Source organism: Anolis carolinensis, chromosome 1 (assembly GCF_035594765.1).
Source record: "Anolis carolinensis isolate JA03-04 chromosome 1, rAnoCar3.1.pri, whole genome shotgun sequence".
Taxonomy (NCBI): Eukaryota; Metazoa; Chordata; class Lepidosauria; order Squamata; family Dactyloidae; genus Anolis; species Anolis carolinensis.
The window spans coordinates 289271587-289299157 of NC_085841.1; the positions used below are offsets into that span (position 1 = coordinate 289271587).

Below are 27571 nucleotides of genomic sequence, written 5' to 3' on the forward strand. Positions count from 1 at the left end.
AACCAGAATTCTGGGGTGGTATAGAAATGGATTAGGAGCTCTCGGTGGTGCAGCGGATTAAACCGCTGAGCTTCAGAACTTGCTGACTGAAAGGTCAGCAGTTCGAATTTGGGGAGTGGGGTGAGTTCCCGTTGTTAGCCCCAGCTTCTGCCAACCTAGAAGTTCAAAAACATGCAAATGTGAGTAAATCAATAGGTACTGCTCTGGTGGGAAGGTAACGGCATTCCATGCAGTCATGACCTTGGAGGTGTCTATGGACAACGCTGGCTCTTCATCTTAGAAATGGAGATGAGCACCAACCCCCAGAGTCAGCCATGACTACACTTAATGTCATGGGAAAACCTTTACCTTTACCTATAGAAGTGAATTAGGGGTGGGGCTTGCCATGTCTAGTTCTTTCAGCCTCCAACTATGTTCCCAATATGGGACACAGTTTCACTCTAACTTGGAGTGGTCTAAATTTATATTCTGTCATTGCTTGGATTTTTAACAACCGAAACTAGAGATGAGTTGGCCTGGAAAAAATGGAAAAATTGGGGAAAAAACACCCTCCCTGTCCCCCTCCCCCCAGATTTCCCTCATTTTTTTCTGGCTTTTTTCCAGGCCTTCCCATCTGCAACCAAGAGAAAAAGCACCTCATGTAGTAGGGGAAAGGCAACACTCTCTCCAATGCATAGCTGCCTCTATTTTTTCTGCCTATCCCACAAGAGCTGAACGAGGCTTTGGATATGTTGCACACTACAGTACTTAAACTGCTCTGTCATTTCAACTCCTTGACCATTGAATTGTTCTCTTGAAGTTTTATGTTTATATGTTCATGTTGTGCTTTTCAAAATGAAACTTTACTGTTTAATTGTACTTGTCTGCATGGACATTCATTAAGAGGCATCTAATTCAGATACCAGGTTTTTGTTTATGTTTTGTCAGTTCAAAATACTATTTCTCATCTTAAATCTTAGAAACTTAGAATAAGACGAATCCTCCGACCCTTCTTCCTCCTTCAGAATTCTTCAATGATGAAAAAGACCCTGAAAAGCATTAAGAGGACATTGCCTGAAATTGCAAGGTGAATTATACCATTAGCCTTCAGCAAGTAGCTATCAAATAGATAGATAATGTGAAAATGTAGCAACTCTTCCCAACATTATTATGTTATCTATTTCCAAGGGAGAAATGGGGGAGGAGGGGGAGGTCCTGATGGATTGACTGGGTGGTATTGAAAATGTGGAGAAGCTCAAAAGGCTAGTTGAATTCACCCTCGCTCGTAGCAGCTGAAAGCTATGGGCAGATTTGTGAGTGTGGCTGAGGCGAGAGGGAGGGATCTGTGGTTTGTTTTGAATAAGATAAGTCAGAGAGCCAGTGTGACATCATTGGAGAATTGGCTTGATGTAGTAGTTTGAATTGTTAAAAAGGTCTTCAGGGGACCAGAATATAACTCCCAGTTCAGCCATTGAAACCCAGTAGGTGGCCTTGGGCAAGTCATGCTTTCTCAGTCTTAGGGAATGACAAACCCTCTATGAACAGATGTTGCAAAAAAAAAAAAAAAACCCTCAAGAGGGTCACCTAAAGTGCATTTTGATGAAAGGATTAATGTTAATGTTTATGTTTTCTTCTATTAGTGTTATGCTGCTATTAGCGCTTCACCTGTTTCTGTTTACCATGTTTGGCATGCTGCTATTTGCTCGAACAAAGGTAACTACGTAATATAGATTATTACTGTCATGGATAATTGTTTTCAAAAGGTGTTTCTCAGAAATGTTGGAATAAAAAAATTACTGTCTTTCTGAAATGAGCATTATCCTCCATTACAATTATGCATATTATCATGATAGATCAGAGTAATTTTCTTCTTTATTCCTCAATATGTAATTATGTTTAATTCTTGTTTATATCATAATATTAGCTATTCAACTGGTAATGCCTCTGAGTCTCCGTTTCTTTCTAAATTATAGACCTGCAAGAGAAGATAATCAGCAATCTCTGCCTATTATATAATATATATGTGTCAGTTCCTGGTATAGGTCTTTCCTTCTCATACCCATGTTCCTTTAAGAATCTGATTATCTTCCTACAATTGAATCACTGGTTCTCTTTTATTATTTTTAATTCACCCCATTTGCTAAAGTTTTGTTTCTTATTAGGGGTGGTTTTATGCTTGTGTTAGGAAAGCTTTCAAATGAAGGTTCCCATCTCATCTTAATGCAGGCAGCCTTTGTGAATGGGGAAACTCTGACGAATCATGTGAGAGAAATTGTACTTTTGAAGCTCTCTAGCATGGTGATATTTTTGCAAACTGTCCCCCGGTGCAACTGAGGTCATAAATTCAGCTGTGGACCAGTAATCTTTCTGTAGCTCAGGCCCTAATAATAAAGAGTGAAGAGATTTGTCTTCACTCTCTTTCACATGACCCTCTATTCTCTTCCTTACTTTTAATCTTACTTCCCTAAACAATGTCCTTATTTTGTTCCATTTCTGTATAGTTAGAACCCGGAGCTGTATCTTGAGTCAAATCAGGGTCTTTTGGGCTGGTTCTGGTGTTTTCAGAAGTGAAGGGAACAGAACCAAAGTTGAACCCTGTACAAAGTCTCGATAATATTTCAGAAAGCTGCACACACTGTCTAAAAACAGCATTTCTTTAGGTTATGTTTCTGAGAAAGTGTTGAGAAGATGGAGAGGAAGGGACTGTCTTTTAAATCTAGGGCATTTTTTTCCAGTGGGTCAATAATAGTTAGGCTTTGTGGAAAGGACTGTGATTCAGACAAAGTACTGTTCCTTGTCCCACCATCCAATGCAGCTCTCCCCCAATGTTTTTTTTCCCTATTGTGTACACAGCTTGGAAGTGGCAAGTAACAAATAACTAAATCACTAAAGGCATTTGTTATGTCATTCATTTTGTGGCATTTGACCATTTTGATTACTTCAATAGTTACTTTCTCTCTGTGTGCGGCCTCAAGTTTAGGTGTGTTTTCTCTACTGGTCAGTGTGAAAAAACCAAAACCTGATTCTTTTCCTTGTTCTTTGCCTTCCCCCCAAAACATTCTTTCTCTAGGATTTTGTAACATACTGTGCAATTTCATATTGCTATTTATTTCTTAAGATACTTTGTGCATTTGCCTTAGCATAACATGTAATTCCTCATGCCCATCTTTTATTAAAACTTTAAGAGAAAACATATATTTTGACTTTCTACACACTTCCTGTTTCTTCTTTTCTGGTTTCCTGTGTTCTCTGTCATTTGTGTTCTTTGTCGTCATTGCTTTCCCCATTGTGTTTGCCTGACTCATGTAAATAAATAAGCCTTCAAAATGTAAGTAATCCATCAAAGTATGCCCCCTTCCCCCAGATCCTGGCTGAGATACAAGAAACAAAAGCAAGAGTCATAAAATGTAGCAGGAAAATTAACAAAGAGGGCTGTTTAGGAAACAGTCTTTTGAAGCTGATTTATTATATTTATTTATTTTTCAAACTTATATGCCGCCACTCCCCTAGGGCTCGGAGCGGCTTACAAGAACCGGCTAAAATCAACAATTTAAAAAACATCTTAAAAACATCCTAAAAGCACCTTTTAAAACATCAACAACAGAACTCAAAAGCCTGTCGAAACAGATGTGTCTTGCATGCCCTGCGGAAGGCCGACAGGTCCCGCAAGGCACGGACTTCAGGTGGCAAGGTGTTCCAGAGAGATGGCGCCACTACTGAAAAGGCTCTGCATCTAGTTGTTGTTAGATGCAAGGTCTTAAAACTGGGGACTTCCAATAGGTCTTGGTCCTCAGAACGGAGGGATTTCTGGGATTAGATTTAAATTAAATTTAAATTTTGTGTCTCTGTGTGTCTCAGTTTCGACAGTAATGTGACTCTGGGGTTGTTGATAGTTTTTGACTGGTTCTAGTTGACTCTTTAGAATTGCTTTGTTTAATGACTTTGGTCTTTCCAACTAGGATGCACAACAGGACAAAGAGTGGCAAGGCTATTTTCATAGCTTGCCAGATTCATTGACTTCCTTGCTTGTACTGCTAACAACTGCAAATAATCCAGATGGTAAGTATTCCCATTCTCTTTTCACAATGAATAGAACTGTTATGGGATCAGTTCTTCAGCTGTGGGCTTACATGGGGTGGTAGTATGTTTCCTCCCTTTTTCCTAGAAGACTAGAAGTAAATAGATTCACCATTAGTCATGTCTCATTCTGTCACGTTCCTCCCGCCTTGCTGTGTATATAGTTCCTTTAGTTCTAGTGTTCTTTAGTTAACACATTTTAAAATTATATGAGTTGTTTGAAACTGTGTATACCATTGAATGTTATTAAATTAGCGTGCCTCCTAAAGCAACTCTATGGTAAACGTCTGAGGAAAGCAATACCAGAGAACCTCACAAATTCCTAGAGACCATTTTCCCCAGGCATGAGTAAATGAACCTGCAGATATGGGTTCTGCAGATATAGGGAACTTACTGCACGATTTGTTTAAACTTCCTTTTCTACTTTTTTTCACAGTGATGATTCCTGCCTATTCAAAAAATAGAGCATATTCTATTTTCTTTATATTCTTCACAGTAATAGGTAAGATGAGTTTTATTTTTTTTCCAAAGAAATGCTGTAGATATCTGCAAGATACTGACTAAAATTTCCATTTGTAATTTTCTCTGTATGTTTGTAGTTGCATCTTGAGTACTTAAAATAAGCATGTCTGTTTTAGATAATAGACATAAAAACAGGGTAGAACAGTGGTTCCCCACATTTTTATGACCAGGGACCACTTTGACCAAGGACCACTCTCCAACATTAGTACCAAAAGGATTACAAATAAGTTTTTGGTCAACTTTAGATTTGGTTTGGTTATTTGGGGTGTTGATTCAGAAAATTGCCTTGGATAGACCACATCAGCTCTAATTTCTGATATAGAATATCCACAGTAGTCACCATCTGCTCACCCACAGAAAACCGTATTTAATAATTTAGACCTGATGTGGTCTCTCCAATGCAATTTTCTGAATCAGCACCCCAAATAATCCCAGGAACAGCCCTAAAAATGAAGACACCAAGAAATTTTTTTATTTCAATTGGGTTGTGTTATTATCTGTAGATTTTGTTAAGGCTTGTGTAGAAAAAGAAGGGGAGGGGGCTGAGGTTGAAAGAAATACAAAAAGCAGAGCAAAAAACCCAACAACAACAACAACAACAACAACAACAGTTACTTTGGGGGACTAAACCGGGTCTTACAAAGGGCTGCTTTCCCATTACAACTGATGTGTGGCAATAGGAGCTAATAATAATAATAATAATAATAATAATAATAATAATAATAATAATAATAATAATCAGAAATTCCTCAAAGCACAGCAGACAAAAAAACAGTACAAGAAAACCGTACTACAAACTAGAGCTGACAGCTGGCACAACAAAACATTTCATGGAAAGTTCCTTGACAAAATTGAAGGAAAAGCTGATAAGGAGAATAATAATAATAATAATAATAATAATAATAATAATAATAATAATAATAATAATAATTTTATTCTTATATCCCGCCCCATCTCCCCGGAGGGACTCGGGGCGGCTTACATGGGGCCATGCCCAGACACGACAGCACAAATCAGATAAAACATTAAACCGAGCAGTAAAACTTCAACATGATTAAAAACAGTCATAAAAGTCAATATACACAATAATATTAAAATCCCGATTTGGGTCAAAAGATCCAGGCCAAGGTGCAAAGCAATATCAAGTTATCAGGGAGGGATAATTATACAGCAGGTGTAATACTTAAAGTGCTGAATGAACCCTAAAAACAATCCAGAGGGTCTACTAGGTAAATAACATGATCCCACAAGGATCAGTCAACGAAGGCCTTCTGGAATAGCCAAGTTTTCAGGCTCTTCCTGAAAGAAAGTAGGGTAGGGGCCTGCCTAATCTCCCTGGGGAGCGAGTTCCACAGCCGGGGGGCCACGGCGGAGAAGGCCCTCTCCCTCGTCCCCACCAACCGCGACTGCAAAGTTGGTGGAAGCGAGAGGAGGGCCTCTCCCAACGAGCGAAGAGGTCGTGCGGGTTCATAGGGGGAAATGCGGTCTCGAAGGTAGGTGGGTCCCAAACCGTTTAGGCCTTTGTAGGTGATAACCTGCACCTTGAATTGGACTCGGAAAATAAATGGCAGCCAGTGGAGCTCTTTAAACAGCGGCGTTGAGCGCGCCCTGTAATCTGCCCCAGTTAGAAACCTGGCTGCCGATCGTTGTACTAGTTGTAGTTTCCGAGCAGTCTTCAAAGGCAGCCCCATGTAGAGCGCATTGCAGTAATCCAGTCTAGAGGTAACTAAGGCATGGACCACCATGGTCAGATCTGACTTCTCGAGGTATGGTCGCAGCTGGCGCACAAGTTTTAGTTGTGCAAAGGCCCTCCCAGCCACGGCCGACACCTGGGCCTCAAGTGTCAGCGCAGAGTCCAGGAGGACCCCCAAGCTGCGGACCTGCGCCTTCAGGGGGAGTGCAACCCCGTCAAGCACAGGTTGCCACCCAATACCCCGATCAGACGTACGACTGACCTGGAGGACCTCTGTCTTGTCAGGACTGAGCTTCAGCTTGTTCGCCCTCATCCAGGCCAATACAGCGGCCAGACACTGGTCCAGTATCCGAGAAGACCTGGCTATGGCTCACAAATGGGACCCTGAAGAAGGAGACAGAAGGCCTGATCCTTGCAGCCCAGGAGCAAGCCATCAGGACAAATGCAATTAAGGCCAAGATCGAAAAATCAACTGATGACCCAAAATGCAGACTCTGCAAGGAAACCAACGAAACCATTTATCATATCCTCAGCTGCTGTAAGAAAATCGCACAGACAGACTACAAACAGAGGCACAACTATGTGGCCCAAATGATTCATTGGAACGTATGCCTCAAGTACCACCTGCCAGCAGCAAAGAACTGGTGGGATCACAAACCTGCAAAAGTATTGGAAAATGAGCACGCAAAGATACTGTGGGACTTCCAAATCCAGACTGACAAAGTTCTGGAACACAACACACCAGACATCACAGTTGTGGAAAAGTAAAAGGCTTGGATCATTGATGTTGCTATCCCAGGTGACAGTCGCATTGATGAAAAAAACAGGAAAAGCTCAGCCGCTATCAGGACCTCAAGATTGAACTTCAAAGACTCTGGCAGAAACGAGTACAGGTGGTCCCGGTGGTGATGGGCACACCGGGTGCCGTGCCAAAAGATCTCAGCCGGCATTTGGAAACAATAGACATTGACAAAATTACGATCTGTCAACTGCAAAAGGCCACCCTACTGGGATCTGCGCGCATCATCCGAAAATACATCACACAGTCCTAGACACTTGGGCAGTGTTTGACTTGTGATTTTGTGAAACGAAATCCGGCATATCTATCTTGTTTGCTGTGTCATACAATAAAATAATAATAATAATAATAATAATAATAATAATAATAAGAAGAAGAAGAAGAAGAAGAAGAAGAAGAATATAGGGCCAATGGAGAGCGGAATTGGGGGGGTCTTGGGGCTGACCAGAAAACAATAATAATAATAATGATGATGATGATGATGATATGGGGCCAGTGAAGAGGGGAATAGAGGGGTCTTCACGAGGAGAAAATATAATAATAATAATAATAATACAATAATAACGGGGGGCCCCTCATAATAAAGGGTAATGGGGGTGCTCTCAAACCAAGGAAATAATATATTGGGGGACAATGCCTAAACTCTCTTCCACAATTCAATACAATCCCCATTGAACTGGATTATATGGCAGTCTGGACTCAAATAACACAGCTCAAAGCAGATAGTGTGATTTATCTGCCTCGAGATTCTAGGGTCCCTTCCACACAACTGAATGCCATCGCCCATTTCCTACTTTGAACTGGGTTCACTCTGAACCACACTCTAACAACAAGGGAATTCCAGACATGCAACAATCAGGGCCAGCTAACACCTTCCCATCAAAAGATTGCCCCAGGGAAGAAGCAACCAAGCTTTGAAGCTGAAAGGCTATTACATCCAAATCATTCTGCCAAACTGTGGCCTTCATACTTGCCTCCAACAGACAAAACAAGTAACAGCCAGAAATATTGTATATTCACATACTTTACAAAATAACATATACTCTCTCTCTCTCTCAGTCGCATAGTCATTTCTGAATCTTCGTGACCTCATGGACCAGTCCATTCCAGAGCTCCCTGTTGGCCGTCGCCGCCCCCAGTTCCTTCAAGGTCAGGCCAGTCACTTCAATGATACCGTCCATCCATCTCGTCCTTGGTCGGCCTCTCTTCCTTTTTCCTTCCATTTTCCCCAGCATCATGATCTTTTCCAAGCTTTCCTGTCTCCTCATGATGTGGCCAAAATACTTCAACTTTGCTTCTAATATACTTCCCTCCAGTGAGCAGCCGGGCATTATTTCCTGGAGGATGGACTGGTTGGATCTTCTTGCGGTCCAAGGCACTCTCCGGATTTTCCTCCAGCACCAAAGTTCAAAAGCGTCTATCTTCCTTCGCTCAGCCTTCCTTATGGTCCAGCTCTTGCAACCATAGGTTACTGTGGGAAATACCATTGCTTTGACTATGCGCACCTTTGTTGCCAGTGTGATGTCTCTGCTCTTCACTATTTTGTCAAGGTTGGCCATTGCTCTCCTCCCAAGAAGTAAACGTCTTCTGATTTCCTGGCTGCAGTCTGCATCTGCAGTGATCTTCGCACCTAGAAATATAAAGTCTGCCACTGCCTCCACGCTTTCTCCCTCTATTTGCCATATACTAACTACCGCCAATTCATCAATACTTTATTTCCAACACCACCACACTTTGCTACAGCAACGCATGGCTGAGCAAAGCTAGTGTCATATAAAGAGGGAGCACAAATGGACATCTTAAACAGTAAAAAAAGTATTGTTGGTATTCTTGGGTCACCGAGGGTACAAACACAATGTTGATTTTTTTCCTTATCAACTCAGGGTTCTGTAAGTGAACCATGCTAAGGTGAAAAGCTTTATGGCTTTCTAATTCTATTTCAGTGGCTAAGCACATGCCAGACAGAATGGTTTCTTAATACTTCCCAGCCATCTATTCTCTTGTTTATTCAGTCCTTAACTCTTCTGACTCTATGAAAAGAAAAGAAACTAATCTTTAATAACAAAACAAAATGCCTGTTGGTTTCTCTGTCCATTTAAAATACGTTGATTTAAAATTTGGCATGCATCATGACATAATTTAAGCTAGTATTTAAAAAAAGAAAGTTTAGGTTACAGACTAAATTGTACTTACATGCCATTGGTATCACTATGAATCCAGTTAGTTTAAACTAGCTGTGCCCGGCCACGCGTTGCTGTGGCGTTGTCTGGTGGTGTTGGTGAGAAATTGTTGAGGTAGTGATGGTATTGAATGTCTGTTGTATGGTTGTCTTTATGTTTATTATGCACACTGAAGTGCATAATATGGCAGTGTGGAGTCAAGATTATATGGCAGTGTGGAGTCAAGATAATCCAGTGCAAAGCAGATAATATAAGATTATAAATGGGTTATATAGCTGTGTGGAAGGGCCTTGAGTCTACACTGCCATATAATCCAGTTAAAATCTGATAATCTGTGGAAGAGGCCTAAGTGAGGCCTAACTGTGGCTGTCCCCTGGGCTGAGTAGGTTGCTAGGAGACCAAGTAGCCGGAGCTTAGCCTTCAAACTGGCAGCAATTGGATAAAAACTATTATTCCTCTCCCTGTAATTAGGACTTTATTTTTCTTTTCTTTTTGTTGTATCAACCTAGAGCCGTGAATGATGGGTTGTGTTGTCAAATTTCGAGGTCGGGGGGCCTGTAGTTTTGTTGTTTTGTCCGCTGCCCTGATGCCATCACTCTTTTATATATATAGATATAAGACTTGTTCATTTCACCTTATTTTTTCATTTCACAGTATTTTTCTGCATTCTTTTCTGCAAGTGTGTTAAAACTGATACAGTTTAAAATATGATATTTACATTTGTAATCAAATTTACTGTAGGAAATGGAAGCTCTACCAGCTTCCCTTGAGAACTGTTTTCATTTTCATCTTCTTTGTCTATAGGGAGACAAACATTGTTTTTTTTTTAAATAAAAGGGAATCATATTTTTCTTACAGGAAACTTATTTCTGATGAACTTGCTTACAGCAATAATATACAACCAGTTTCGTGGATACCTTCTGGTGAGTGACACTGAATGTTGCCTAAGTTTGATAATGGGTTAGATAAGGGTGAAGACATGAAGGTTAAATCCAAACAAGACTGAGGTAGTGATGACCAGTAGAAAGTCTGATCCAGGATTGGGATCAAGGAGTTGGATCCCTGTTCTTTAAAAGATATTGTTCTTACCTCTTATGTTATCCTTCATGCTGTGTTGTCCTTGGATTATCTGCTGATAGAATGACAAGAAATATGTTTGTTCAGCAATGTTTAGGTTTTAAATGATGACTGTTCCTGAACCAGCCTAATCTAAAAAGAGTTATCTATACTTTGGGTACAGTACATTTGCAATATTGCAATCTGCTGTCTGAGAGGCTGTCCTTGAAAAGCTTCAGAAGTTTTGGTGGGAGGAAAATAGGGCACCAGGGCTGCTAAGGTGATATAAGAGATCATGCCTCACACCAGTACCAAACAAGTGTGTTCATTGGAAGTTGTTTTCTGGATTCACTTCAGTATTGGTTTTAGTCTTGCAAATGCTACAACCATATGAGGAAAAAAGTTGATGGGAATGGTGGTCTGATGAAGTTGCCATTGTGTTGTGTGGTGATTGAGTGGACAAGGCCCCATGGTTGGCACCTTCCAGTTACCACTGTTGCATGATTTCAAGTCACCTCCCACTTATGGCGAACCAATCATAGGATTTGCTTGGCAGGATTTGTTCAAAACTGGATGGGGGTTCTCATTGCCTTCCTCTGAGAGAGTGCGATTTACCTAAAACCACCCACTAGGTTTCCATGCTTGAAAATTTGAACCCTGGTCTCCAAACTTGTCCAATCCCCATCCCGCACTCAAACCACTACACTACACTGGCTCTAGTAAAGGATTAGATGCAATTAATTTTGGACAAACCAAAGTTATGAGCAGACATTTCCCACAATAAGATGCTGTTGTGGTCCCACCTAATCACACCAGTATTTTAATTACAAAGTATATATATATGTGTGTGTGTATGTATTGTTTTATACCCCAGATGCATCCTTATCTAGTCCAGCATTCTGTTCTCAGAGGCCACCCAGCTGGGATGAATAAGCTACTTGTTGCTAAATGTCATAAAGCAGGATCCTTCTGCTTGCAGTTCCCAGCAACAGATAATGCAGAAGCATAGTTCCTCTCTGGAATTCTAGGTGGAATATAAAGGGAAGATAATGAATCTCTGTTTCCTTCATAGTTTGTGCCTAAAGCCAATATAAGTTTGTTACAGTGTCTTCCTAGCACATGATATGCTGCTTCTTTAAAAAAACATTTCTTCTTGTTCAGATTTTAGTGTTATTGCCTTCATTCCTTATAAATATTCCATATATTTTCTTTTGTGATCTGGCAAACCTTTCTGATATATTTTTGGTGACTGACTCTTTCTTTCTTTCTTTCTTTCTTTCTTTCTTTCTTTCTTTCTTTCTTTCTTTCTTTCTTTCTTTCAGAAATCAGTTCAATCCTCACTTTTCCGGAGGCGATTAGGAATCCGGGCTGCATTTGAAGTTCTCTGCTCTCTGAAAGAGACACCAATGAATAAAAATATGTAGGTCAAATACACATTAAATATTTAATGTTATCTCACAGTTCTTTGGTTCATACACTTGTAGTGTATGGAGGTAAGAGGAACCAAAGCCCTGTTGTTTCTTACTCAAGTACTTTACTTTCTCTTACACAGCTTTCGTGTCCAATCTGAGGACATGATTCAAGTACTCCAGAAAGTAAAAATGGATTCGTACTGTAAGGAAGCCATCATTGTGGTAGGAATCTTCTTTTTTATTTTCACTTTAAACCAACATTGCTTTTAGCTTATAATGAATATATATTGTCTGGACTGAAACATGAAATCTTTATGTTTAAATACTTGTTTCTGTTGTACTCACAGAAGCTGGAGTCATATCCTCCAGAAGGACTGTCAGCTGCTCAGTTCCAGACACTTTTTGATGAACTTGATACCCACAAAGTTAAAGAGGTATGGAGGTGGTATCATTCTTGTAGTCCTTATAAATGTGTGATTGGTAGGCTACTGAATCTTCCTGGAAAAGTAGATATAATTTTGTGCTCCAGTTGGAGAAATAGCTGCAATGTAGAATGCACCGTGAATGTCCATAGCCACAGGGGCAAGTCTAAAGCTTGCACACAATCTTCTTGCCCTCAGATATAGAATATAAAACTGGACTGTGTTCATTTGTGTAGACCCTTCCTTCCAAACCAGAGTAAGTTCATGAACTGAGAGTGTTGTTGTGAATACAAATAATGACTTGGAATTTGGTTAAATCTCATGTTCTAAGGCAGGATGTTCTGGCCTTGCCGAGCCACATTTTTGTTGTACAATCCAATTGAAGTCGACTCTCCACATTTGTGGGTTTAACTTTTGGGGATTTGATTAATTGTGGACTTAATATGTTTTTATCTGTGAATATATGTGTCCTCTAGTGCAATTCTATGGTCAACCTCTGGTGCCGCAAGCTCCCATTTGTTTTTGTTTTTCAAACTCTTTTTTCTTTTCATTTTTTGATGGATAACTCTTGGCATCTACAAATATTAAAAACTTATAGCTGTACTGATTCTTAACTAGAACTATTGAAATACTTGTAATTAGTGGTGCACAGTTATCAAACAAAATTCCTTGTTTAGAGTTCAGAAGAAGAGTTTCAGATTTTTTTTGGCCTTTCTGTTTCTGTTCCTTCCTCTGTTTCCTTGATCTCAAGGTCATGTTCTTTTAGTTTCCTGCTAATTTTTTAAAATGTGCTGACAAGAATACAATTAACCAATTTATCAAATGTTGTTTCGATTGTTTTATATGTAGGAAAACTGCACCCAAAGTAATGCTTGGGTGAGTGTAAAAGAACTTAGTGATGCATACATGAAGTTAAGTGTCAAATAAAGACTCAATTGCTTCAGTGGGTCTACTCCATTGGATCTACTCCATTGGGTCTACATTATTTAGGACTAACAATTAGATTCAGGTCATATTCTTGGAGACTGTATAATGCCTAGAGATCTTTGGTGTAACATGGTTTAAAATGCAGACATAAATAAATGCATATTTATAAATAAACCAACGTCTTGCAAAAATGTCAGATTGATGGGGCATGTATATGTGTGTGTGTTTTCCCCCCAGCGCCCTGCCATGCCAGATTATCAGTCTCCTTTTCTACAGAAGATTCAGCTTATCTTTGGCCATCACTACTTTGGATATTTAGGCAATGCTATAGCTTTAGCAAATGTTTTCTCTGTATGTGTAAGTATGCAAATTTCTGAATTCAGAAACAAATATTATTATAATCTCTCCTGCCATTTGCCCTATTGATTCAGTTTTTCTCATATGAGAACACAGCTAGGTTTTAGAGAAGTACTACGACTTGTAGTAGTCACGTTCTAGTTGTACGAAATCCACAAGCAGACCGTACATATAAACACACAAAATAGATCAGGTAGCTTTTATACAATGATACTGACTAATCTTTTAAAACTTATAATGAATCATTTTATTACATTTTGAGAGCCTGTGTGTTAAACTCATGAGATCTCAATCCAGGTCACCTCTTAATTATGGAACTCAAATAATAACATTAAGCCAGATATTTTTTTCTCAGCCTGACCTACTGTGTAGGTTTGCTGTGTAGTGAAAAGTGTGAACGAGGAAGAGGAAAAGCAGGATGAAGAATTGTATTTGCTATACCCTTCATCCAAAGAAGCTATTGTGTGTCTCCTTCCCCCATCCACTGAGATAAACCTGGCTGTAATTGGATGTGGATCTAGATCTTGGTGTTTGGTTCCTTTTGTTCACCTCTTGAGATGCCTGCAGATATAGCTGGAAGCTAGTGGGAAAAACATTTTATGCCTTCTTTTATACAGTGTTTTAGATCAGTTTTCTTGTTTCAGCAGTAACTGGTATCACCTCCTTCCTGTCAAATGACATCTTTTGATTTCTTTACATGCCTGGTTAGTGACATTGTTGATATAGTAGCTGTGAAAAAGTATGCAGTTGACATTATTTGACTGTTCCACTGATAAATATGCAAAGCAAAGGCAGGAATTCTTTGGCTCTTCAGATATTGGACTGCTATTGACATCAGCTCTAATGGATGGTGCAGGATCATGGTGAAGTAACAGTTCAATAATAGTAGGGATGGCCAAGTGCACTACCCATAGTTCAAGTGGGCAACTATACAGGTGAGCAGGGATTAATTTTTGTCTACTGACCCATCCACACCCTAACAGGTAGTGATGGGATGTCACTTCCAGTTTTGTCCAAAAACAGAGATGAATATTTCCTAATTGAGTGGTAGTGTAAGGGAGCAACACATTTGTAGGAATGAGTTTTGGCATTTTGCAACTAATTTTTCAAATTTTGAAGTTTTCTCCCTAATTTTTACAAGTGGTGGTGGCGGCGATGGGGACTTGGGGCATTTCTCCCCCACTCCACCATTGGTAGCACTTGTTGTATTTTAAAAATCCAGCACCTATTGATTTATGTCTGCTTTTCCCCACAGGTAATCATGGTAATAGATTCAGATAAGCCTCCTACTGAGCGGGATGACTTCTTTTTAGGGGTGAGGTTCTCTCTTCTCATCATGATAATTTCTACATGGGTTTTTCTTTGAAATTACAAGTCTCAATTGCAACTTCATTTTGAATTTTCAAGGTTATAAACTGTGTCTTCATTTTCTACTACCTCTTGGAAATGTCGCTGAAAATAATAGCGTTGGGATTGAGAAGATATTTGTCATATCCAAGCAACATCTTTGATGGTCTCCTCACTAGTGTTCTGATGGTGAGTATTGTTGAACAACTTCCATTCTGCCCCTATTTTACAAATAAGGTAATTGGAAACAACTTGATTGCTCGAGAGTACAGGATAGGAAAATAAATAACAGCCCGTGAATAATTTTATTTTGTAAGCGTAATTGAATCTCATCTTTGCAAAAAAAAAAAACCCGATGAGATATAAAGAAAGTAATAGACTGTATTATTGTAATACAAGGGCAGATTAAATGCCTAGTGTGTGTTTTGAATTAATGTAGTGCATGCATATTACACTGCTCTTAGATATGTATGAAATCATACGTTAGAGATGTAACTTCCTCTCCTACCTTTTCCCAAAATACCACATTCATACTTGGACAGGGCATTTAGTTTGAAAAAATGGATCCCATCCTGTGTCCTTCTGAACTGGAGAGTTTTCCAACTTCTGGGAGGCTATAAGGGGGATAGAAAGTGCATACTGCCAGTGATACTCAGTCCATGCCCAGTTGGGTATAATCTAGCATGCTATTTGAACTAGGTGTTCATTAATAGTTATAATTAATACATTTTTGTCTCTTCTACTCAAAGGTTTTGGAGGTGTCAACATTTGCTGTGTATGGATTTCCTCATCCAGGCTGGTATGAATGCTTTATGAACAGTTGTGGCTACTCATCAATTGATACCTCTGGTGGCTTATCTTTTTGCCTCTTGCTAAAATATTGGGATGTGATGTGTTAGGATAGGAATTCACAAGCAAGGCATTAAAGCAGAGCTTGGATATACTACTTTCTTGAACTGCAATCTCCAAACCAGCTGACGGACCTGGGAAAATGCCAACCATAAATGTAAAGTTTTCAAACTCTGATTTAAAACAGCTGCATCAGTTCATTTCTGCCAGCAGTGGGCAAGTTCTTGGCATGGGGAACAAGTTGCTGTCCTTTTGTGGTCTTTGGTCATCTTTTTCTTCTACACCTTTGGAGGCTCAGCCCTCTGTTTCTACCTAAATCCACGTATATTCTCCCCTTATACATGGGACTATGTTCCAAGACCCTTGATGGATGACTGGTTGCCCCCGCTTAATGTAGTCTTTATTGCTTTTCCAAACAATGGTATTTTTCTTAAATGACTATTATGCCTCTAATCAACTAGAAGAGCTGTTTTAGTTCATCTTGCTGGTCCTCTGGCCCCGTTTTTGTTGTAAGTCTTCTTGTCTTTTCATAGGCGTCCTGAAATGTTGGGCTTGCTGTCTCTGTGGGACATGGTCCGTCTAGCAAACATGCTGATTGTGTTCAGATTTTTGCGTATCATTCCCAACATAAAGGTACTACTGGGGTGCTATGCAGACCTTGATATGAATTTGGTTAGCATGTGAAAAAAAATATGAAGAATGCTAAACATTCTTTATCTTCTTTGCAGTTCATGTCTTTAGTTGCCAGCACACTGCTGGATTTGGTGAAAAATATAAGAAGTTTTGCAGGGATCTTAGTGGTAAGTGGAAATGAAGAATAATACATATATCTTCAAAATATTGTTGCCAAGTAATTTTGGCAATATTCCAGTGTGAATTTTGGAAAATTAGAACAGTTTATTGTTTTCATAATTTTAGGAGATTAATAGTTTACAGTATCTGGTTTTTTATCATCTATTTTTCCTTTTATTCTTATGTTTAATTAATAAATCAGTTAATTGTTCTGGAACTCAGTTATTGCATTCGCTTCTTTGTTTCTTCCCATTTTATCAATATGTTCTTTATATTGGAAGCTTGTAGCCAGAGGCTGATTTCCTTGTTGATCATGTGGTAGTGAGTCTGTGAACCATTTGGACTAAAATTCATTAAATAAATGAAAATAATCCCTTTTAGTGCCTGGATATCTAGGACACGTTGTTTGGACAATGGGAGTGTAGGAAATCTTCAGTTCAGAGAAAACATTTCTCTCCTCCGAGTTCCAAAGATTTTTCATTGGTTCCCAACTTTTTCTGCTTAATGTTGTTGTTATTAAAATTTCACAGATGCCTTTTGCTATGCCTTTCAAAGTATGTTATGGTTAATTGCCTTTCCTAATACTGTTATAAAGACATTTTTGTACAATAAGATTCTTTCTGTGTGAGATACATCTCTGCATTATAAAAGCTCCTAAAAAGGACTCCCTATTTTTTCTTGCCTGAAGTGTCATAGGTCAATTTCCCTTTTCTCTGAGGGATTTAATATTAAAATGGGCACTTTCCCAATTTATGCAGTACTTATTAAGGCCGTTTCAGGTGCAGTTCTAACATCCCTTTAGCATATTGGATCTCATGTTCCAGACCCCTTAATATTGCTTCCTTGTTTCTATTCAGTTGTTCAGATAAAATCAGATAATGGAGAATTTTGAGTTGTCATGCAGTGTGAAGCTCCACTTAATGGCAGATTTAGGAATTGCAAGTTGAAGACTCTTATTGTGTCAGAAATGACTTGAGAACATACTGCAAGTCGCTTCTGGTGTGAGAGAATTTGGCCATCCACAGGGACGTTGCCCAAGGCACATCTGAATGTGTTATCTGGGAGGCTTCTTTCATGTCTCTGCAAGCTAGAGCTGACATATGGGAGCTCACCCTGTCTCATAGATTCGAACCAGCAAACTTCAGGCAGAAGACTGACTAGACTGAATGATCATAATTTTTCAGAACAATTTGGCAAATAATTCAAAGACTTTTTTGTAACAAAAACCTATTAACAGATGAATACTACTTTTGTCTAATCTTGTAGTTTCTGTAACTAGCATTGGCACGTTTTGTATCTTTTGAATAGTGTCTGCAAGAATGAATTGATTACGCTTGGTTTTTAAGCAAAAAGACACCTTTAAAATATGAAGCGGTCAGCCCTCCGTATCCATAAATCCACACCCACGAATTCAAATAACCATAGTTTGAAAATATTTGAAAAAAAATTCCCAGAAGCACATTTTGATTTTGCCATATGCTGAACACTACACCAATGTGTAGGCATACCCTGCTGTAGCCACCTACCATTTCACAGATCCCTAAGTTCTCTCTAGCATTCGCTTGAATTGTTTACCATAATATATAACACCATTGTATATATCATGGGACTTGAAGATCAATGGAATCAAGTCCCAGCAGATACTGAAATCCCACTGTAATAGTTATCATTTGAATCATAATATGGCAATCCATTGCTGAGAAAAATGCAGGTTCTCTGTTGCTTAAGCAGCATAATGTCCCTCGGTGTAGATTTTTTAAAATATAAGAACAGCTACCCCAATAGTAACCCAGAGGCAGCAGTGGTCGTGATTATGAGGAAAAGAAAGAGAAACTGATGGCATCACAAAAATAAGAAAGAGGACAAAGGTGCAACCAGTTCCACTCCACCTATTCTATGAACACCTTGCCTTGGCAAAGAGGAGTCCCCATAGCTAAGGCATTGTTGAAAGGATGGTTTGGTACATTGCCTGTGCCTTATATTGGTGAGCAACTTCCCCTAACATCTGATATTCTTCTGACAGGTGGCTTGGAGTAAACAGTATCCTCTTTCTCCTCCTTATACAAGTAGGAAAGTACTCAAGCAGTTTGTCCCAATAAGGTTGTACCCTCAGAATATTTGGCTACAATCTTCAAAATGTTGAAGTGAGAAGGCAATCAGATATTCTGGAAGAACAGTGGAAGCTGTCATCTGCACAACAGTGTTAACTCAGAATGCACATTGAGGGCAGGTTGGGAGTCCTACAACCCTTCAGGTACAGTTGGACTCGCAAGCAGTGAGGCATGAAGGAGTTGTAGTTCAGCAATATCAAGAGGGCTGCAGCTGCCTTGAGGAGATGCAAGGATATCTGAATCATGTAATGTGCTGAATCTATTTCTGGGAAGCTTTTATTTTACCTCAGCAATGTCATGCTTTGAGAATGTGTTGCTTTGGCTGCTTCTGCAATCGGGTTAAAATATGAAAGTTAACATTTTAGTATGTTCTGGCAACCATGGGCTTGAATTGTATAATGAATACTGTTTTTGGAAGTAATCCTTGCACCACATTAAATTTATAGTAGAAGGTAACTAATGCCAACTTGTTCTATTCCAGGTGGCTTTTTATACATTTGCAATAATTGGCATGGAGCTGTTTGGGGGTACCATTGTTCCCATGGGGAACATCAGGTAAGGCAGCTGTTAGTTTGACTTTAAGCAGAACCTGTGATCACCCTGTGTTTTGTATGCCGCCTAGTATACAGTGCCGTCCAGAAGTATTCAACTCTCACCTCCCTTTTATTGCGTTATGATGTAAAATTAAAATGGATTTAATTGGCATTATTACACTCTGAGGTACATATAATGTTCAATATTATCAATGTGTATTTTATATTTTGACCGAAAGGTTGAGGAAACAGAGAAAACCCTGGGCCTCTGCACATATTGTAGGAATTAGGGAATGTAAAATTTTGACTTTTTAACAATTGCACATAAAGGCAAAAGGATTTCCTCACAAATTTCACCCTATATTCAAAATTCTTAAAAATTGGTTGATTCTATGACGAAATATTGATAGAAAGGGGAAAAAACCTGGAGAGTAAGAAGAGGGGGCGCCAACCATTCTCATTGCAGCCCAATTCCTGAGTGTTTGATGTACAGAAAAAGATCTTAAATTACATATTAATTGCTTGTTTATAGGTTTGTCTTTCCATCAGTTTCCATTAAATGATAGGGAAGATATTTTGGCCCTCAAATGTGAGAGCCATGTGGGATTGATTTCTCTGTCTATTGCAAATTAAGTCAGATAGTTCCTATGCCAAGTTCCTATCGTAAAATGTTGTCTGGCCAGTGCAACACAACCTCACATGCTGTGCTGGAATAACATTACATGTATTCATCTTTTTATAGTGGGGCCAACATAACAACTGGGAACGCAACCTTACAGTGTGGCACATATGAACAACTGGAGTACTGGCCAAACAACTTTGATGATTTTGCTGTGAGTATGTCCATTTTTGAATGCTTGTAATTGCATCATTGGTTTGTCTCAGTTGTCTGTTCTCTAAAAATTACACATTAAAATTATATTGACTGTTGCTTTTTCTTTCCTATATATACCAGGCAGCACTGGTGACTCTATGGGACGTGATGGTCGTCAACAACTGGCAGGTTTTCTTGGAGGCATATTCCAGATATTCTTCTCCGTAAGTAATGGTTTGAAACTGTGTATTTTGGAAGTATTCATCATCTAGCTTAAGCTAGGATTTCTCGAAATTTTATCTGAATATATTGTCAGGGTATTGTGAATTGTGTGAAATGTTAAAATCAATCTAGGCTGTTAGAAATGCCTTCTGTGTTAGTCTCGGCAAGGCATTTCAGTAACTATGGAGTTAATAAGAACCTTCTTTGATTGATGTATCACAGGACCAATGGGGTCAAGTTTGTTTGACCGGGACTTCCTTCTTGGTCTGTGGAATGCAGGGGAGTGTTGTCTGTTAGTGTGTGTGTTTGGCGTGAGCATTCTCTGGAGATGGACTATGAATGCTATGCTCTGTAGCCGAGGAGACACAGCCATGTGTCCGGGATTTATTGTGAATTACTGCAACTGTAAATAGTTATGTAAATAAAGTTAAACAACAGTTGGTTTTCAACAACTGACCCTTTGCCTGCTGGAGTGTTTGTTGACCAGTGCTGATTCTCTGCATGGGAAAACAGCCTGGAGAAGGAGGTGAGACCGGGATGATGATCTTTGGAACCCACTCTGCACGGCAACCAGGGTCTCACCCCAACGTTGCCACCCCTGACATATATTCCCAGAGGTGATATGTACTTGCAGTTGTCTGCTTTGGTGGGAAGATGTGGTTTGTTGTTAGCATGCCATTCTTGTTTGTCTGAGAACAACAAAACATAATGTGCTGTCATTTCCTGATTAGTTTTAGGCACTTGCACAAAGGTGGGGCATATGGGTCATAGTGAAGTGTTAGCCAAAGATTGACAGTAAGCCATCAGTCCAAAAGTAGGCAAAGGCAAACCTTCCCTGAAGAAATCTTGCTGGAAATTTTAACATATGTTGGAGGTGACTTGATGACACACAACAACAACAAAAAACAAGTTTTTAAAAAGCTTTAATCTTTTTTTGAGGCGCAGAACCAAAATCAATATAAATGGATTAGTCCTTCATCCGTAGGAAATAAATTTTCTTGTAGTTTGTATTTGGGAAACCCTTGTATACCTAGAAGCTGGACAGAGTGGTCTGTTCACAATGACAACATAAATGTGTTTTATTCTGTGAGATTAATTTCATAAACTTGAGATGTGGTTGGTCTGTGTATAAGTTTTTAGGTTACATTGCCAGCACAAGTAGCTACCGTGTTTCCCCGAAAATATGACAGTGTATTATATTAATTTTTGCTCCCAAAGATGTGCTAGGTCTTATTTTCAGGGGATGTCTTATTTTTCAATGAAGAAAAATTCACATTTATTATTGAACAAAAAAAAAATGAACATTTATTATATACTATACAGTAGTTGTCATCACAAACCAACATAACCAGACAAACTCTGAATTCTATCAAGAATTTCTTGTTACTACCATTATTTCCATGTAGAACTGACATTTACCAATCCTGCATGCTCTGGTGTTCTGTTTGCAGGCGCCGGGCATACTTCTAAACAAAAACTTTGCTAGGTCTTACTTTTGGGGGAGGCCTTATATTTAGCAATTCAGCAAAACCTCTACTAGGTCTTATTTTCTGGGGATGTCTTATTTTCGGGGAAACAGGGGTACATGCTTATTTGTAAGTTCAAAACACATTCATGTGTCTTAATATCACTGCTTGATTTCTTGCCCATCCTTTCTCCTCCCTCCCATACTCTTTTTCAGATGGTCAAAGTTATACTTCGTCACCTGGTGGTTGTTTTCCTCTGTCATTTGGGTTAATCTGTTCATTGCCTTACTTCTGGAGGTAATGTTTGGCCTCATGAATCAGATGCTATTCTTCTCAGTGGCTGAAAACCTCCTGATGGAGAGATGGGACAGACAGGCTATACTAGGAGAGGTAGCTTGTTGAATCATCGAATCATAGAGTTGCAAGAGACCTCATGGGCCATCCAGTCCAACCCCCTGCCAAGAAGCAGGAAAATCACATTCAAAGCACACCCGACAGATGGCCTTTAGAATGTGACTTTGGAATCCTGAAAAATTTAATTTCCATTTTAGAAAATGATTACTACACCTTAAATATGTAGAGATGCCGGAATCAAAGAAACTAATAATGTTTGAGATCTGGATTTTACGTACATACCAAAGAATCATGGCTGTCCATTTTCCAGATGAAGAAGCTACTGAAGTAGTAACAGGGAATTAGAAAGCTTGTTGCTTGTGTAGAAGCTGTGTGTATGATCTATAGTGGGATGGGGTTAAAGAAAAGGTCCTGGGTCACATAAAGAATAGAATAGAATAGTTTTATTGTCATTGTACATTGTACAACAAAATTAAATGCTTTTCCCAGCACATATAACAAACAACACACCCATCCTTCCATACTCCCACTCTACCGCACAGCCCCCAATGCCACATCAATATTACAGCTCTAGGATAAAAGCATTCTCTCAGTCTGTTCGTCCTTGCCTTTGTCACCCTGTACCATCTGCCAGATGGTAATAATTCAAAAAAAAAAATGTTGGGTGAGATGGATCCCCAAGAATGTTGTGAGCTTTTTTAAGGCTGCGGCAGCGGGACCTATAAAGTTCTTCCAAAGCGGGGAGAGGGCAACCAATGATTCTGTGTGCAGAAATGGTGACCCTTTGGAGTGCTTTCCTATCTGCTACTGTGCCGTTACCAAACCACACACAGCTGCAGTAGGTTAGAACACTATGTCACACTACAGCACAGTTTTCATTGTCTACTGCACCCTAATTGCACTTATTATACTGCTGGAAATACATTGCCTTCTGGGTAATAATGTTGCCCGTATGAGTTGGCCACTAGCCTGGATAATGGTTTTGTATTGTCAAAGTTTGGTAAGAAGACCGACTGAAATAGCCCTTTTTCTTGAACTGCAGAATTTTATTCATAAATGGGACCGTCGCTGTCATCGCCCATCTCTGTCCGACATTGAATACCAGATGACAATGGAACTCATGTTCAGGTGAGTCTCAAGATGTGGTAGGGAGAACATTTATTTCTTGCTCAAATTTTAGTGGAGGAAAAATCCACTGAAAGCTATCATATATAGTTGACCTCGTGCATAAACCGAGGGCAGAATTTGGGACTAAAATTATGGATGTTGATATGTCGCGTAGATAAATAAGTGTCATTCTTCAGAGAAGAGAAGGCACTAGTCCTGCCTCAGGGCCAGCCATACCTGGTTTTGATCACCATTTTTCCACCTAGGCATTCAAAAAGACCAGAAGTAGCATCATGGCGGAGAGAGTAAATGGGATCAGTACTTCTTTTAGGGTCTCCTGGGACAGATTAAGCTCTTGACTTTTCCCACTTTCTCAGAACGAGATGATTCTTTTTTGGGGTTGATTTTTTTGACCAAAGTTTCAAGACTTAAACATGAATATTTGTATAGCCATTGACAACAAATTTCCCACAAAGGTTGCATTTTCTAAATTGGACAAATAATACTAAGTGATTGCTTCCTTAACTGTTAAAGATTTGCAACAATTCATGAATAACGTTTACAGTGCAGAAAGTGCCAGAATTTGAAATAATTAGTTCTAACTTCCTTAATTGCAACAGAATGGACAGCAGATCCTTTTAAAATACCTCAAAACTTTATATCTTCTGCAGGAATATCTACAATAACCAGAAAATATTTCCCAAAAGAATATAGTTAAACTACAGTAACTTTTTCAGGAGCATGTTAGCAAAACTGGTATAAATGAGATTTCAATCAGATAAGTTACATTTTGGTTTATAACTCCCAGAAACACCCAAATAGCACAGTCAGTGAAATTGGGGGATGTAGTCCAAAGAAGTAATTTCCCCGAACTTTTGTACTGAGATAGCTGCCTGTTTGATTTCTAACAGCTCTTGTTTTGTGATTGATAGGGATGTTTTGGAAGAACCTACAGAGGAAGAACTGATTGCGGAACTTCACCAGCATCCACATATGCATCTGTGCAGATGATATATGGATGGAAACAGATCCATCCTAATTTTTCCTACTAGCAGGGTTGTCAGGATTTTTAGCTGAAAGCAAAATACTGAAAGTCTTTCATTTTACTTTTGAATGTTACTATAATAGAAAGGCCTCCAAAAATTGCCACCGGTTAACTGGATGGGCATTTTTGACAGGACTGGAGGCTGATTTTTAGTTCTGAAAAGGCACGATATTGGAGTTTAAATAGCAATTTTGAAGGTGAAAATTACTTTCAGTGTTGGTGGAAGGGCAATTGGGACGGTTTGGAGGAGGTTTTTTTTTTTTAAAGTGAAATTTTTAAGTGAAGCTGCTAGATATGGCATGGCATATTAGCCCTTTTTTGCCAGTATGTTTTTCAAAATGGCAGCTGAAGGAACCTCAAGTGGGATCCAAAATAAGCCCAGATCCATCAAATCTGCCTGAGGGCCACATGGCATCTGTGGTCTAGATTTTGCCCACCTGATTCAAAACATTTTAAATTGACCAATTTGACTTTATTTTAAGATGACTTTTATGGAACTCTGGAATAATTGCTAATAAAATCTGTCAGGTAATGTGGCAGATAAGCTAAACATTTTTTTTTAAAAAAAGCAAGGGACCCATTTCAGTGATGTTGCACTTTACAATGGAAAGAAGTAGATTTTTAACCACTGTACTGGATTGCTGCTAGCGTTAAAAACAAAAAGTCCTCCAATAGGAGAACCTTTCATTCCAGTATTTGCATGGTGCCAGGGACAGTGCCTTAATATTAAGAAAACGTTTTATAAGTGCTTGATTTTTTTAAGCTGTGGTAAGAAATCTCATGCTGAAATTCATGATGTGGATAAAAGACCAAGTTGCATTATGTCAGAATGAAGAAGAATGCAATGCACATACTAAGATTGGTCAGAGTAATCTTGCAACTAAGTAGTGCTTGTGCATGGCACTAAATCATAAGGTTGGAGGGGGGGGGGGATTTAGCTGCAGGTCACAGTACCATAAAGTGAACCATTCAAACAGTACTATCCAAAAGGATGCAGATGTCTGTCTGTGACCCACTGGCTGCCAGTCTATAGCAAGGCTCCAAAAAGGAAGCAAATATGTCACAAATATCTGCTATATTGGATAGCTTGGGAAACAATGCATTAAAACAGACAAATATCACTTAGATTGCTGTTGCAGAGCCATAATTTGCACTATGACTGTGGTAGGGGAAAATATAACATTCTCCTGTTTCTGTATTGTAGGCTGCTGAGAACTTACTTTAGAGTAAAAAGGGAGAGAAAGTTGTTGCCTACAGTTTTGAAGTAACAAGTAGTTTTGGACTGTGAGTGCAACTACTCTAAGGTCAGTTGCTTAAAGATTTCTTCCCACCTGCACATCTTTCTTTCACATATTTCAGACATGGACAACTTGTAGTCCTTCAGCTATTTCCAGACTGCAGATCTCAGCAGCCCTTGCCAGTAATGAACAATTGCGAAGGGTTGCAGTCCGACAGCATGGAAAAGCCTGCAATTAACCACCCCAAATAAAAACAAATATTGCAGAGTCTCTACCCTTGTCTTATGGAAATGACTAGCTTCATGTATTGTGCTTCTTACTTTGATTTTGTTTTGGTATTGGCATTTGTGTATCTCAACAGTTTGGGGGGTAGATGTATATACACATACTATTGTTGGCTTGGGTGCCATGCAGACAAATTTAAAATATATATTCAGAGAACATCTGCACTACATTTCTGATTCTATGGGGAAGTCTTTCTATCTTGCAGTAAGGTGGAGACCACACCTTCCCGCATCGGTTGCACCACATTGTTCATAATGTGAAACAGAGCAATTTGATACCACCATAACTGTCACAGTTCCAGTCTATTCAATCCTGAAATGCTAGTTTCATTATTCAGAATTCTCTGAAAGAGAGCTTTAGTGCCTCCCCAAACTTCAAGTCCTAGAGTTCAGTAGGATGCAGCTATGGCTCTTAAAATGGAACCAAAGTGTTAACATTATGTAGTGTGGAAGGGCCCTGAATTTGGGTTGGCTCTACTGTATTTTCAGTATGGCATATGGCATTCCTGCAAAAAGTAGTTTTTATTTTGAATTTCTACTTCCAGAATCCCCCATGCTGTGGATACAGCTTAGGGATTCTGGGAGTTGTAGTCCAAAAAGTAACTTTTCCAAGATATGGCAAATAATTTTGAGAGTTGGAATTTCAGTCTTTTTCTTTAGGCACTCCTATGCGTAGCCTTGATCTAAAATGGAAGTAGTTGATATAACTTTTAGGGTTAGGAACAAGAAATCCCTGAGAGGTGCCCTTGGTCAACAATCTAGAAGCGGAAAAGATATGGAGAAAATGAATACAGATACAACAGATTGTATTGGCATGTCCAGAGATCTTGGATAAGTTACTGGTTGGGGTACAACTCCCAAGATCCACTAGCTAGCATTGGGATTGGTAAGGCCCTGCCCTCTCCTTTAAATTGTCTACCAGACTCTGTGTACCAGGAGAACAGAGATACACAATTTGTCAAAAGAAATCACACACAGTTTTCCATATCTATAGCCATTTCATCTGTAATCTGCATTTTCATTGACACCTGCACGGGAACTCACATTATCTCATGTTTGTAGGGATATCTACGTGCAGCTCATGTTAAGTTCAGTTACTTTGCAGAATCTTTCCTCACGTGTACTGCATCAAACTCAAGTAACAGTCTGCATTTTTAATGCTCACCCTTGGTTACTTAGTGTAAAAAGCTAGCACATCCTGGAGACCTAAACATATAAGCAATAAGGACAGTGACATCGTTCAGGTTAGTAATTATATTCAAGCCTTCTCTTGGCATGCTGGTTTTATTTGCCTGGTTCTACCATTTATAATTATAGTAAGCAAAATGGGTATAATAAACACATAGTAATGTTGCCACTATTTTTTATAATGTGCCTTCATCAAATTAATAAAAAATGGTCTACATTTTTCTTATCTTAATTTCAATGTGTTTGCCATTTGATTTAAAAATATAAGTTGTGAACCTGATCCTTTACTTGAATTTTTCACCACCTTTAAGTGAAATTTGCATTTTTCTTATATTTATAATACCAATTGAGTTCTAAATGTCTTTCTTTTATGTGAATTCATACTTGTTTCAATGTTACTGTTTGCCTTGTACAATGTGCACAATTTACCAATGCAATATACATCCCATTTCCTTATTGCTGTTTTAATAGAGAAACCACTAAAAAGTATATATTTTATAGCTTTTTACTGCATTTGTTCCATAAAAGTATGTTATCAGTACAAGTCATTTGTACTTGTTAAAACAGTAAAATATTTTTGAAAACAACTGAGTGTTGTTTTTATTCTTATTCGTTTGGTGGCCATGTAAAATCAGGGCCATGTAAAATTTTCTTTTGTGCTCTAGTTTTCTAAACATTTTCAATGCCTTTCTAGTCTGAGAAAGCTAATGTGTTAGAATAGGGAACCCTGGGATAGTGACTCTCTCTCAGCCTCAGAGGAAGGAAATGGGAAACCCCTCTGAACAAATATTCTCAAG

At 39.0% G+C, this 27571-nt stretch overlaps 1 protein-coding gene across 2 annotated transcripts in view; it reads left to right on the plus strand.

The window, feature by feature from the left end:
* Positions 1-27361, plus strand: part of tpcn2 (two pore segment channel 2) — a 48084-nt gene extending 20723 nt beyond the window's left edge. For both annotated transcript variants that reach the window (XM_008106043.2, XM_008106048.2), the window contains 20 exons: positions 960-1066; positions 1620-1692; positions 3939-4038; positions 4493-4558; positions 10109-10173; positions 11629-11726; positions 11859-11940; positions 12066-12152; positions 13305-13424; positions 14680-14739; positions 14832-14960; positions 15521-15570; positions 16154-16253; positions 16349-16420; positions 19005-19078; positions 19799-19889; positions 20012-20094; positions 21774-21855; positions 22955-23040; positions 23952-27361. In XM_008106043.2, the coding sequence (XP_008104250.1) occupies positions 960-1066; positions 1620-1692; positions 3939-4038; positions 4493-4558; positions 10109-10173; positions 11629-11726; positions 11859-11940; positions 12066-12152; positions 13305-13424; positions 14680-14739; positions 14832-14960; positions 15521-15570; positions 16154-16253; positions 16349-16420; positions 19005-19078; positions 19799-19889; positions 20012-20094; positions 21774-21855; positions 22955-23040; positions 23952-24030 (1704 nt within the window). In that variant the 3' untranslated portion in view covers positions 24031-27361. The remainder of the gene's footprint in view (positions 1-959; positions 1067-1619; positions 1693-3938; positions 4039-4492; positions 4559-10108; positions 10174-11628; positions 11727-11858; positions 11941-12065; positions 12153-13304; positions 13425-14679; positions 14740-14831; positions 14961-15520; positions 15571-16153; positions 16254-16348; positions 16421-19004; positions 19079-19798; positions 19890-20011; positions 20095-21773; positions 21856-22954; positions 23041-23951) is intronic.
* Positions 27362-27571: the final 210 nt, after the last annotated feature.